A 13,766-nucleotide genomic window follows, 5' to 3' on the forward strand; every position below is an offset into this window, starting at 1 on the left:
TAAACTTATCATTTTTTTGTTTTGTTTTGAAGAGGTTTTTGCCTTAGGGCACACACATTTGCCAGAGAGAGAGACAGACAGTGAGAGGGAAAGTGAGAAATCACCCCCAAGGGGATAGTCACCCTGCAATCCCTTGTCCTCCATTCTCCTCCCAGGATCTTGGACACACACACGCACGCACGCAGAATGAGTTTCAAGCCACTGGGTGTAAGACTCGAACCACAGTCGTCCATGTGGGATTCCAACACCTTAGCCACAACGCCACCTGCTGGCCTCCCAAACCTATCTTTTTTTTTTTTTTTTTTTTTTTTTTTGACCAAACCTATCTTTTTTTTTTTTTTTTTTCCTTTTTGGAGGGTTTTTTGCTATAGGGTACATGCGCTTGCCAAAAAGACAGAGGGAGATAGAGAGACAGAAAGAGAGAAATCACCCCCTGGGGGGATGGCCATGCCACAATCCCTTCCCTCCATTCTCCTCTCGGGATCTTAGCCATACATGCACACATTCCAGGCGTGAGTTTAAGCCACCGGGTCCAGGACTCAAACCATGGTCGACTACATGGGAGTCCAGCGACATAGCCATTACACTAACTGCTGGTCCCCCAAACCTATCGTTTTTAAAATCAAGACGTTCTGGGCTTCAGGTGCAGGAAATTTATAGAGAGGATCACCCTACCTTGAAGATGAAATCAGCCATTAGAGGTCCTGGAATCTTAAAGGTTTGCCTCTCTGGGCCCCGCTGAAATTCGACCGTAGTGTTTTCTACCACAAAGACTCCAGGGTTGTTAAAGCTGTGTTCTCCTTTACTTCCTTGAAGTGTTTTGGATTCAATAACTAAAATTTAAAAATAAAATTTAAATAACTATCTGATAGGCATTTTATTTCAAAAGCCATTTTACCAAGTGTAATATCAGCATATGATAACAACACAATATCAAGACATCCACTCAGTTACAAACGTAGATTCGTATTTGTGGAATACATATGCCAGATTTTTAGTTGACCGTAAAAAAGGAACTTCAAGGGAGGTTGGTTCAACTCATTTCTTTGGAGCCACCTCTACCATACAGTGAAAGAGAAAACTTGTCTTACTTACTTACTTTTTTTTTTTTCACAATGTAGCTAATACTCCAAGGAGCACTTACTCTACAAATAAAGCCATATGCACTGACTTCGTTACCTGCCTGTACCTTAAGCAATAGTCTTTTATTCAGACAAAAATCAAAGTGAATCTCAAATTTGCTTGTGTTTTTTTTTTTTTTAAACAGCTTTTTATTTAGGAAATCTTTTTATTTTGAGCAAGTTGCAAAATTTGCATGGGTTGCCAGGGTATATATTTTTCACACTAGAACAACGGAATCTATCCATACAAAAAGCATACATCGGGTAAGCATCAAAACATGGTAAGATCTACCCAACACAATACTATACATCTGGCCTTTTCATTTATTGTGAACACTTCCACGGGGGCACAATCAAGTACGAATGTATAATGGAAAAGAAAAAACTTGTCGCGAGAAGGCTCTGGGTACCCCCCCATGCAGTTTCGCCCAACGGTCACACCGTCCTAAACTACAGCCCGGGAGCAAAGCCAGGAGACGGGCCTGCGGACAACGTGTGCATGCAGCTCCGGGCCATCCTTTTCTGAACACCACCCAACTGTCCTGTCCACCCCAAGTGCTCCCTCTTGGCTATCCCCTGCATGGTACATCGTGTCTGAGTTTGCTTTTATATGAACAGAAGCATTTTCAAGATCATGCCTGGAAAAATGTTGGCCCACAGTTTGAACAAAATGGCATCTTTACTTTATTGAACTGATTTCTTTCTCTGTCTTCTCTTTTGAGAAAGATAGATTCTCTGAGTAAGTAAGTGTCACCATCCTTAGCAGGCCTGGTCTGAGGTTGAAAGAGGATACACACACACACACACACACACATTTAGAACACTCGTATTTCTGGCCCCAGTTCCTCCTCGAACTTGCTGCCTTGGGTTTTTAATCCCTTGCTTTTTTTTGGGGGGGGGGAGTTGTTTGTTTTTTTTTTGTTTTTTTCCTTATTGGGCACGTGCGCTCGCCAGAAGGACAGAGAGAGACAGAGACATAGAAAGCGAGAAATCACCCACCCAGAGGGGATGGCCACACCACGCCACAATCCCCTCTCCTCCTTTCTCCTCTCAGGATCTTGGGCACGCACGTACACGCACCCGGCGTGAGTTTAAGCCACTGGGTCTGGGACTTGAATCGTGGTCCACGACATGGGAGTCCAGCGACATAGCCATTATGCTAACTGCTGGTCCCTTAATTCCTTGTTTTTAAGATGAGGAGTCAGAATGATGCTCCCATGTTCAACTGTACACTGAAACCAACCCTCGATTCAATGGTATTGTACCAGCCTCTAACCGTTTTGAACAAAGGATGCATCAGAAACCAAACTCCATCCAGTTTCAAATTAAAAAATGGAACGTTGAGGGCCAGCCACGTGGCTCAGTGGTTATGTTCTGTGCAGAAGGAGCTGCATCTCATCTGGTTGACTGCAGTTCAAATCCTGGCCCTGGCAGCTTGAAAAACACTGTGCATGTGTGTACGTGTGCCCCAAATCCTGACAGAGAAAAGAGGAAAAAGGGCTCCAGCATGACCTCCCATGGGGGAGGAGGTGGTTTTCTTTCTCTCTCTCTCTCTCTCTCTCTCTGGTGAGCACACGAGTCCCTTAGCCATTAAAAATTTCTTTTCTAAACGGAAAGTTGATAAAACATGAAAAAGTGGTCCAGCACTCTCAGTGCTCTGGGATTTGGTTGTTTTCCTTCGCTGGACTTCCTCTCTGCCACCAAGGCAGCTGCAGGAATTCGAGCGCCCTAGACAGACTGCATAACAGGCAGTAGGAGACATCCCTGATTATCCCCGACAGGCAGGCTGGGAAGCTTTCTGGGAACATTCAAAGGCTGGACATGAGCTACTTGATCTGCAGGAGTCATTAGCGGTCAACGAATAATGCTGGCTACCTGCAGGCACACAGAACCCCGACCACGTTGGCCCCGATATCCGTGACCACAGTAGATTCTTGGAACGTGTGAGATGAAATTCATTTCCTAGCTCCAATGAAGATATAAAACCGAGTGTTAGAGAGTGAGTTGTCAGTAAAAATGAGATGGCTCTTAGAGATAGCAAGTGGTCCCCGCACTGGGTGAAAGAGCTCTCTAAAGCCAAGGGGAAGAAGCAATGAGCATTAAAGCAATATCCAAACACACAGTGAAGTTGGACCGAATCCATCCTCACGGAGGCAAGGCAGTTCACCGAGTTTCTAGACGAGGATTTAGCCTGAAATAACTTGATTAAATTCAAGAACGAGGCAATGGATTCCACGGCTGTGTTGGGGTCGTAATGGCTTTACCACTGCGTTTGCCTTTTGGATCACAGTTTTCTAAGTTTCCCTGGGATGTGGAGTTGGGGCTGGGGGTGTAAGATGCTGGGAAGGCAATCCAGGAAGAAGGGAACACCAATTACTACGGCTCCCTCCCCTAAGTCAAAGGCCAGTGTTTCTGATAGTTTGATAGTTTGGTTTTGGCATTTTGCACATTTTTTTTTTTTTTTTTTTTTTTTTTGTTTTTCGTTTAGTTTTGTATAGGACATGTGCACTTGCCAGAGAGAGAGACAAAGAGAGGGAAAGTGAGAATGCACCCCCAGGGAGACTGGCCACACCACAATCCCTTCTCTACCTCCTCTCTAGTCCTTGAATACATACACACTCGTGCCCAGCATATTTTTCTTTCTTTTTTGAGAGATTTTAACTATAGGGTGCATGCGCTCGCCAGAAAGACAGAGAGAGACAGAGAGACAGAAAGCCAGAAATCACCCCCCCAGGGGGGATGGCCACGCTGCAATCCCTTCTCCTCCATTCTCCTCTCAGGACCTTGGACACGCATGCACACGTGCCCAGCGTGAGTTTAAGCCACCGGGTCCGGGACTTGAACCGCAGTCGACTACATGGGAGTCCAGAAACATAGCCATTATGCCAACTGTTGGTCCACCCGCCCCCCATTTTTTTTAAAGAGAGATTTTTGCTATAGGACACGTGCGCTTGCCAGAGAGACAGAAAGAGGCAAAGAGAAAGTGAGAAATCCCCCCAGGAACACGGCCATGCTGCAATCCCTTCCCCTTAGTCTCCCCCTTTAATTCTTGGGACACACACACACACACACACACACACACACACACACACACGCTCAGTGTGAGTTTGAAGCCATTAGGTCTGGGACTCGAACAGTGGTCAACTACATGGGATTCCAGAAACATAAATGCTATGCCATCTGCTGGTCCCAGCCTTTAAATATTTCAATCCATACTAGTTTTTTTTTTTTTTTAAAGAAAGATGATAAATGCATTTAATTACTTGGAGCATTAAAGGACTCGGCACTGGGAACCAGCAGTTAGCGTAATGGCTATGTCACTGGACTCCCACGGAGTCGACCGCGGTTTGCGTCCTGGACCAGGTGGCTTAGAACTCATCCCGGGCGCGTGTGCATGCGTGCCCAAGATCCCAAGAGGCGAATGGAGGAGAAGGGATTGCGGTGTGACCATCCCCCCTGGGGAGTGATTTCTCGCTTTCTGTCTCTCTGTCTCTCTCTGTCTGTCTGGCAAGCGCACGCGCCCTATAGCGAAAACCTCCCAAAGAAAAGAAAAAAAAAAAGGACTCGGCATTGACCAGTATCAATCCAGGCTTCTTTCAAAAGAGGCAAGGTCATGATTCCTGTCACCAAAAGGTTGGCTCCCCTAAGTGCTAAGGGCCAGGAAAAGTACTTCCAGGTAAATAAGTGATTAGCTTCCAGCACAATTAATGTAGTGATAAGCACATCAAGTTTTTGCTTATAGTACGGCTGCATTTTCATAGTGCATGTCCATTTTATTCAGCATGAACCTCCTTTGATCATTATGTACCGTTTCCATGTTTACACTGATACAAATTTATACATGGTCATCAGACAGGACCCAGAGGAAAACAAATATTCTTCCGGTTGATAAGGGAAGTTTTTAGTTCACGGCGTCTTAGCGTCTCAAGTTTACTGCTAGTCAACACACTGACTGCTACGGTTTTGCTAGCATACACTCTCTTTTGCAGGGATCCTCTCACTGCTTCCAGTTCTGAAGGGATGCACGGTTGGAAAATTGGAGCAACGTGTTCCCTCTAAGGCTACGTCCAGGCTTATGACAGAACTGGAAATTCAGGACCTGAGTATTTCTAGGCAGGCGTGCAGAAGATGAACATTCTGTCATTAAATTCCATTCCACAGCAAACAGAGTGACATTACGTTATCGGGTGTTCTCAGTTCCTAATTATGTAGCTTTCGGGAGGGTTGCGGTTGATACACGGCTCGAAAGGATGATTTATGATCGCAAAAGGAGCTTCACTGCAGAACTGTATCTTCCTTACAAATAAAATGTGAGAACGTTCTTGTATAAATCAAGAAAGCAAGCCCAGTTCTACATTTAGATATTTAAAACTCTTAACTAAATCTTTCGTAAATGAAGCCAGTTCTATTCGTCGGCAGAGGAGAACTTTTAGAAACACTTCTACTTGGGCCGGTGGTGAGATCGCTCAGAAGGGCAACTATTCCAAGCAACCGATCTGTCACTTTTGGAGGAACAGGAACATTTTTGAGCCCTGTTCTTGGAAGAGGGCCAGTCTTGAGTATGAAGTTATATTTAATGTATATACATGTAAGTGAACTTTGGCCTCAAAGTATTTACTTTTACTTCTGTTTCCTGTTTACTTCCTCTGTTTTTTTTTTGTTGTTGTTGTTTTTAATACAGCTTAAAAACTATTTATGGAGAAAAATTTGGGGGGAATTGCCTTGAATATCATGAGACTATGAGACCTAATCATTGCATTTTTCTGTTTTTTTAAACAAAAACTTTTTTTTGAGAGGATTTTTGCTATAGGGCGTGTGCGCTCGCCAGAAAGACAGAGAGAGAAAGAGAGACAGAAAGTGAGAAATCACCCCCCAGGGGGGATGGCCACGCCACAATCCCTTCTCCTCCGTTCCCCTCTGGGGATTTTGAGCATGCACGCACACGTGCCCAGCGTGAGTTTAAGCTGCCAGGTCCGGGACTCGAACCGCAGTCGACTACATGGGAGTCCAGTGACATAGCCCTTACGCTAACTGCTGGTCCCAACAAAAACTTTTTGATATAAATGCTCAAGCCGTAACTCATCCATTTAAAATGCCTAACTCAGGGTTTCAGAACATGCAGTGTGAAGCCACGATCATCTTCACTATGATCTAAACTGAGAACATTTCTGTCACCCCCCAAAAAGAAACCCCAGAACCATTAGCCAGACAACCATCAGTCTACTCTATAAATGTGCCAGTTTGGGATATTTTATACACATGAAGTCCTATGTGTGGCCTTTGTGACTGACTTCTTTCATTTCAGCGTCCTGTTTTCAAGGATTATCCATACTGTAGCCTGTAACAGTATTTCATCCATCTGTACAGCCAGATAGTATTCTATGTATGTCGATTTCATGTATTCATTCAACAGCTGAACATTTGGTTTGTTTCGATTTGATGGGCCTTAGGAATAATGCCACTATGAATATTTACCACTTCAGGCTTCTGAATCCCAAATGCTAACTTACAATATCATCATTCAAATGATCCACGAAATCTGCCTCTGAATATTTTGGAACCTGTTTCTAAAAATCAATGTACAGAAATGAAGAGCTATTCTCCTCAAGGGCTATGGCTTTCCGGCCACTTAAAAAGGTAAAGAAATGTTCTGATGCTTCATGACGACAAAGCTTTTTTTTTTTTTCTTTTTTTCTTTTTTTGGAGTGCTTTTTGCTATAGGGCACATGCGCTCGCCAGAAAGACAGAGAGAGACAGAGAGACAGTGAGAAATCACCCCCCAGGGGGGATGGCCACGCCGCAATCCCTTCTCCTCCATTCTCCTCTCGGGATCTTAGGCACGCACGCACATGCACCCAGCATGAGTTTAAGCTGCCAGGTCCGGGACTCGAACCACGGTCAACTACATGGGAGTCCAGTGACATAGCCATTATGTCAACTGCTGGTCCCATGATGACGAAGCCTTGAACGAAATGACCATTATATGGCTGTAAACATTTTAGCAATTTTGTTTTTTAAAAAAATCTGTCTTTTAGTCACAATTTACAAATGAAGGGTAAAAAGGGACTTTTGAATAATTGTTCACCTCCAATGTCACAAAGATGTTCTCCTCCTTCCTGAATTTAGATCATAATGCACATAGAATCACATCTTTTTTTTTTCCTAAGGATTTCAATCTGATGGCAACCTTAGATGTTTTCACTTGGACATTCTGTTATAAACTTGTCTCCAAGGACATTTCTGACTGGAATATTAATTCTGGATCCAAAATATACAAACACGCATACACACATATTTAAAAGCTACCAAAAATGTGAAATGTTTCTGGCTTCGAAAGGTTCTTAAAAATGTAAAAGTCTAAGATGATGGCCTGGGGGAAATGAAAAGGCAAATATGTAGCCATTTTTTAAAATTCATGTAGAACATATGCACATGTGTGGGAGAAAAGGAGAGCACCCTCTGTAGGGCCTGATCATGCTGCAGTCCCCTTCTTCTACTCATCCAGCCTGCCAGGATCCGGGGGATACACACGTGCATCTCATGTGTTTTCAGGCCAACAAAGCCAGGGACTCAAACTATGTTCGGCCTATGGCTTCCAGCTCCACAGTCCAACATGCTACTGACTTCGCCACCGAGGCTGGCCCAAATACGTAGCACTTTGTTTCAGTGGACCTTGATCTGTGCGGCTTTAAAATAGTTACAATTAGAGCTTGCTGAACATAGTATGCATCTTCAGAGCCGGGGAGTCAGGCTAGCACAGACTCAGTAGCTGAATATGACTAAGAAAGGCCTACCTGTGACCACCAGGAGACTTTGCCAGAGAAGGAAACCAATTTGGGCATTTCTAGTTTCTTTATGTCATAGGAGACCAGAACAACTAAGACAGAGGAGATGCCATCTGCCTGTGGCCACAAAAACAATACAACTGCAATCCTCTGTTATTTCAAATTCTTAGTATTCTAGGAAACCAGAGTCTGCTTTCAGTGGTAGCTAGATAGGAAGTTGTGATATGCAGGCAAGAAAGTTTCTCCTAGTCAGCCCTATTCACCAATAAGGTTGTGTATTTACATATAAAATAATATTTTATTATATATGTATATGCACTCACATATATGCATGCATGTATATACATACATATACACATGCATATATATATACACACATACATATATATGTGTATGTATATATATAATATACACATTTTTTTTGTCCCAAACAGCTGAAATCTCTAGAAGACTCCCGAACCTTACTCTTCACATAAATTATTTCACATATAACTTCATTTCCTCTCCCATGAAGGGATTAATGCCAAACTGGTATATTTTCCATTTGGGTATGAGAGCAGAAAAAGTTAAGGTACAGATAGTTTCTCTAGTGATAAGACTATCTCCAATTAGTGGACGACATCCCTGAAATGTCTGTCTACATATTAATGCAGAGAAAGATTCGTTTGTTTATTTTGGGACTATTTGGCTAAATAAACTTTCAGGAAATAAGAAACGTTAAGATTAAGTTCTACTTACAGAGATGGGCAGGTCCTTTTACTGTAATTCTCACGCTTCGACTTCCCAGAGGAACAGCGATTACATTTTCTTCTCCTGGAAAAGAAGACAACTGTAGCAAAATGTGTATACTAAACGCCCACGACAATGAGAAAGTTGGGGTCGGAGGGTGCAGAGCAAAAACGTAATATTCTGTGAAGCTGTTCTACATAAGATCAGAAGGCTTATGGAAAGGAGAAGGAGAAATCAGCAGAATGCTTGAAAACCTAAAACACATCAAGACATTTGCAAGAAAAAGTGCAAAAGAGTAGCTAACCTGGGAAAAAAATTCAAATGTTCATGAACCTGGGTCTAATTACATAAATTAGTATACGTCCCCCTAAGTCATCATTTTAAGAAATAAAGCCAACGGATGAGAACTTACAAGTAAAAAATCTCCGGTGAATAAAAGCAAGTACACATTAATGAAGGCCAGACAGCAGCAGAGTTATAAAATGCGGCACCCTGCGAGGCTGACCCCCACGGAGAGTCTGCGGGTTTGCATCCCGAGACCACCCTGAGTAAACCACGCACACGCGTGCCCATGATCTGGGCTGGTGGAGGAGGGGGTGTGGACTGCGGCACTGAGAGCCTGTTGGGGTGCTGTAGCTCTCTCTTTTCTTAATCATTAAATAAACTTAAAATAATAATACATAAATCTATATCTGCTGATCAGTTCTGCACACCTCTCAAAAACCAACAGATTTGTACGGAGGGCTTACATTACCTTGTACCTGTGTTGTGTGTGTGTGTATACACATGTATAAAAAATATCTTTAATGCAAGGGATAATTACTATTCATAATACTTGTATTTCTAAAAAGTAGAACTGGTTAGCAGTGTGCGGGAAGAGGGTAGCTTTTCCTTACCACTTTATATCTTTTGCTGCCCTTTCAAATTTTATAAAAAGCAGGTTTTAATTTATAATACAAATTGTGAGTATGTATATTGGGTTGTTTGTAAAAGTCATAACACATTTTCGCATAGAAAAATACATTGTGACTTTTCCGATGACCCAATACATATTCAACCACTTGACCTCCACCCCAGAATGGATACCCACTAATAGGATAACAGGTGCAATCTCCTGGCAATACGATCGATTACATGATGTCTGTCATTTTCTTTTCCTTTGCCTGGATATGAATTTTCTATAACAAGCATATAGCATATTATATATGTAATAAAATTCTGTTTAAAATACATATAAATTAGGAAGCTTTCCTGAACTGAAGAAAACCTATTTGAGTAGGTCAGGTGGGCTTAACACTCTCTTGCAAAAATCTTTGCCAATTTAGGCTGCAAAATCTTTGCGGAACATTTGTTCTGCATGTGTGTGCACGTGTGCATGACTATCCCATCGTCCAACTAGCCCACTGATAATTACACGCTCAAGTGGAACCTTGCAGGCCAGAACCCGTGGCATTTTATTTGAGCCAAAATACCTCAGACTTGGAGAAGGAGATGTGGTGGGGAGAGGACACTGGATCCCCACGTGTCTGGTCTATACCCTTGGAGACAAATGTCCATCGTAGGGCAGATGGCAAGGCCAGGAACTGAGCGGAGCCTGTAAAGGGGCCTCTCTTAAAGGTTTAATGCCCTTAGATTATGAGAAAAGTAATATATACTCTACAGTTTTAAATGTCTCTCGATAAACTGAAATTCATCTTTACAACCCTCCAGTAAAGTTTGATATATCTGTAGACGTCTCTGTGACACTTTTATAGGACAGCGCCTCCCAAACGTTTTATCGTGTATATGAATCACCTGGAAAACTTGTTCAAACACAGATGTGCACCCCACCCACAGAAATCCTGACCCAGCAGTTCAGGGAGGAGCCTGCGAATTCCCCCAGCTAGCAGCCTCCAGGTGAGGCTGACCTGCCAGATGGTGAGCCACGTTTGAGCAGCTATGACTTGGGGTGTGGCAAGGGCAGACTCGAAGCCCAAAGGGCAGGGAAGGAGGACTGATCCCAAGTCATAAATGTCACCCTTTCCTCACCACCCTGCAGGAAATGGTACCATTCATTTCAGCCCACTGACCAGTGATGACATGGGAACCCTGGTGAGGGAGAGGATCTGAAGGAGGGAGGGGCCAACAGTATTAAGTACAGAAGAGGGTTTCAAAGTGCCCGTCACTGGGGGCCAGCAGGTGGCGCAGTGGTTAAGGCTCTGACTCCCCCATGGCTGACTACGGCTCAAGTCTTGGACCTGGCAGCTTGAAACATGCCGGGCGTGTGTGCGTGAATGCCCAAAACCCCGAGAGAAGAGTGGAAGAAAAGTGATTGCAGTGTGTGGCCATTCCCCTGGGGGGTGATTTCTCACTCTCTCTCTCTCTGGCAAGGGCACACACCCTATGACCAAAAAAAAAGAGGGGGGGGGGGCGGGTCTGTTGGATGAAGCAACAGACATTCAATAAGCTTCATAAAAGCACTTTCAATCGGAGTACGCACGGGAGGCTGTGGCTTAAAATGCTAAAAAGTAAAGAGCAGGTAAAAGATCAGAATGGGGCACCAGCAGATGGTGGTGCAGTTACATCCCTGGACTCCCACATAGCTGATAACGGTTCAAGTCCAGGACACAGTTTCAAGGTACTGTGTGTGTGAACCCAAGATCCCAGGAAAAGAACGGAGGAGAAGAGACTGTGATTTGGGCATCCTGGTGGGGGGGGGGCATTTTCTCACTTTCCCTCTGTCTCTGTCATCTCTCTGTCTCTCTCCAGTGAGCACACACAACCTAAGGCAAAAACCTCTTAAAAAAATAAAACAAAATTAGAATCATGGCTGCAGATGTGGTATTATGTTCAAGAGTTTTCTTTACACACATACATAAGATAAAAGAAACATATATGTAAAGATAACTCTTTTTATTGATTTTTATATATATATAATTGTATAATGTTTATACTTACAAATGCACACACACACTTTAAAAATGACACTTTTATTTAAGATGGGAGAGACCTGGTCACACAGAGAAGAGACAAAGGGAGAGAGGGGTGGAGAGGCAGAGTTCAGTCTCTGAGGAAGTAGAAGGGCTGGAGTCCAGAACATAGGGGGACGGATTAATTAGCCTTGAAGAGGAAGACAGATGGACATTCGAGCCCTGAAATGGGAGGGAGAGACGGGTGTGATGTAGTGAGGTCACTTCTGGTGGGTTCTGGGGATTTTTTGGTTGGTTTGTTTTTGTTTTGTTTTGTTTTGTTTTTGCACTCTTCTTGGGAATCTAACACAGAATGAGCTTTTAAGTTTTTATAAGTGGCCCATAAATGCCTGAAAAGAAGCGTGCAAATTTCCTCCTCGTGCGCTGATGCTCGGTCCGTGTTTATTAATGCCACAGCAGGTGGGCTGTGCGGTCTATACATACCGTTACTGACGGCACGTAGTAGGGCTCTCACAGCAGTTTTACTTCTTTCTGTTTTTTCTTGCATACCTGTATGATTTTTTTTCTTTCTTTATTTTGATGACATTTGGTCCATCAAGTTTTGGGACTTCACTGGTTTTTAAATTATTGATGGATTGAAAATATTCTTTTTTGTATTTTTTTTTCTGAAATTCTACTAGTTCTGATGTAAGTACTGCCACCTATGCTTGCTTGCTTTCTTTCTTTCCTTTTCTTTTCTTTCTTTCTTATTTTTTTAAGAGGTTTTTGCTATAGGGTGCGTGTGCTTGCCAGACAGACAGAGCGAGACAGACAGAGAGAACGCGAGAAACCACCCCCCTGGGGGATGGACATGCAGCAATCCCTTCTCCTCCACTCTCCTCTCGGGATCCTGGGCACGCCCGCACATGAGCCCAGCGTGAGTTTAAGCCACCGAGTCCAAGACACGAATCGCGGTCAACTACATGGGAGTCCAGTGACATATCCATTACGCTAACTGCTGGTCCCCTATGCTTTTTCTTAAAACATTTATTTATTTATTTATTATCATAATCTTGTTTATATCTTGCCTGTTTGCCTGTTTTTTTTTTTTTTGGAGAGGTTTTTGCAATAGGGTACGCGTGCTCACCAAAAAGACAGAGACAGAGAGACAGAGAGACAGAAAGCAAGAATTCACCATCCCCAGGGGGGATGGCCATGCTGCAGTCCCTTCTCTCTCAGGATCTTGGGCATGTACACACACGCACCAGGTGTGAGTTTAAGCCACCAGGTCCAGGACTTCAAACCACAGTTGACCACGTGGGAGTCCAGCGATATTGCCATTACACCAACTGCTGGTCTCTATATCTTGCCTATTCTAATAGGTCCCTTGTAAATCCCAGATGAATTGCCTCTGGCTAAGTCCTCCCAACTCTTAGGCCTGGAGGCAATGAGAGCTGGCCGCCACGGTGGAGAGGAGGCAACTGCGGCAGGGCAGGGGGTCAGTACACAGAGTACCGGAAACCTCTCAGAAGTCTGTGGTCGGTGCTGCCACATAGTTTGAAAATATCCGATGCAGTGGCTTCTGTTCTGTCCCATTTTGCCGTGTCAATGACAGCAGGCCACATTGGGAACACCTAGATTTGGTAGCAGCGGCAGTGGTAGTTGTAACTGGTTCCTGCCAGGTACTTTCAGTGTTTAAAAAATTTTCCCAAGGCCAGCTGGTGGTATGGAGGTTGGGGCACTGGATCCCACATGGCCAGCTCTCCAGTTCGAGTCCCAGACATGGCAGCTTGAGAGTTACGCTAGGCATGTGTACGTGCATGCCACAAATCCCAAGTGTAGGAGAGGGAATTTCGGTGTGACCATACCCCCACGAGGTGATTTACCACGTTCCCTCTCTCTGTCTGGTGCCCTATTAAATTAAAAAGAAAATTATTCCCAAACCTTCTAATTAAAATTTGAGGGTAAAAATTCTTGATACTGCTACTCATTCTGTCATCTTCCAGGGTTTCTTCTCATCATTCCTTTGTATTCTTTCAGTTTTTTTCTTTTCTCTCTCTCTTTTTTTTTTTCCTCCATACTGCTTGTGCACTTACCAATGAGACAGAGTGTGTGAGAGGGAAACCGAGAAATAACCCCTCAGGGGGCACGGCCATACCTCAAACTCTTCTCCTCCATTGTCGTCCTGGGATTTTGGGGCATGCACACGCATACGCCCGATGAGATTTTCAAGCTGCCCAGTC

The 13,766-nt window shown here is 43.8% G+C and overlaps 1 protein-coding gene across 6 annotated transcripts in view; it reads right to left on the reverse strand.

Moving 5' to 3' along the window:
- ADAMTSL3 (ADAMTS like 3) overlaps positions 1-13,766 on the reverse strand; it is a 266,629-nt gene that overhangs the window by 116,124 nt on the left and 136,739 nt on the right. For all 6 annotated transcript variants that reach the window (XM_027769071.1, XM_027769070.1, XM_027769075.1 and 3 more), the window contains exons 7-8: positions 8,645-8,719; positions 676-833 (exon numbers count right to left, since the gene is read on the reverse strand). In XM_027769071.1, the coding sequence (XP_027624872.1) occupies positions 676-833; positions 8,645-8,719 (233 nt within the window). The remainder of the gene's footprint in view (positions 1-675; positions 834-8,644; positions 8,720-13,766) is intronic.

The sequence above is a fragment of the Tupaia chinensis genome, unplaced genomic scaffold, assembly GCF_000334495.1.
Source record: "Tupaia chinensis unplaced genomic scaffold, TupChi_1.0 Scaffold000078_1, whole genome shotgun sequence".
Taxonomy (NCBI): domain Eukaryota; kingdom Metazoa; phylum Chordata; class Mammalia; order Scandentia; family Tupaiidae; genus Tupaia; species Tupaia belangeri.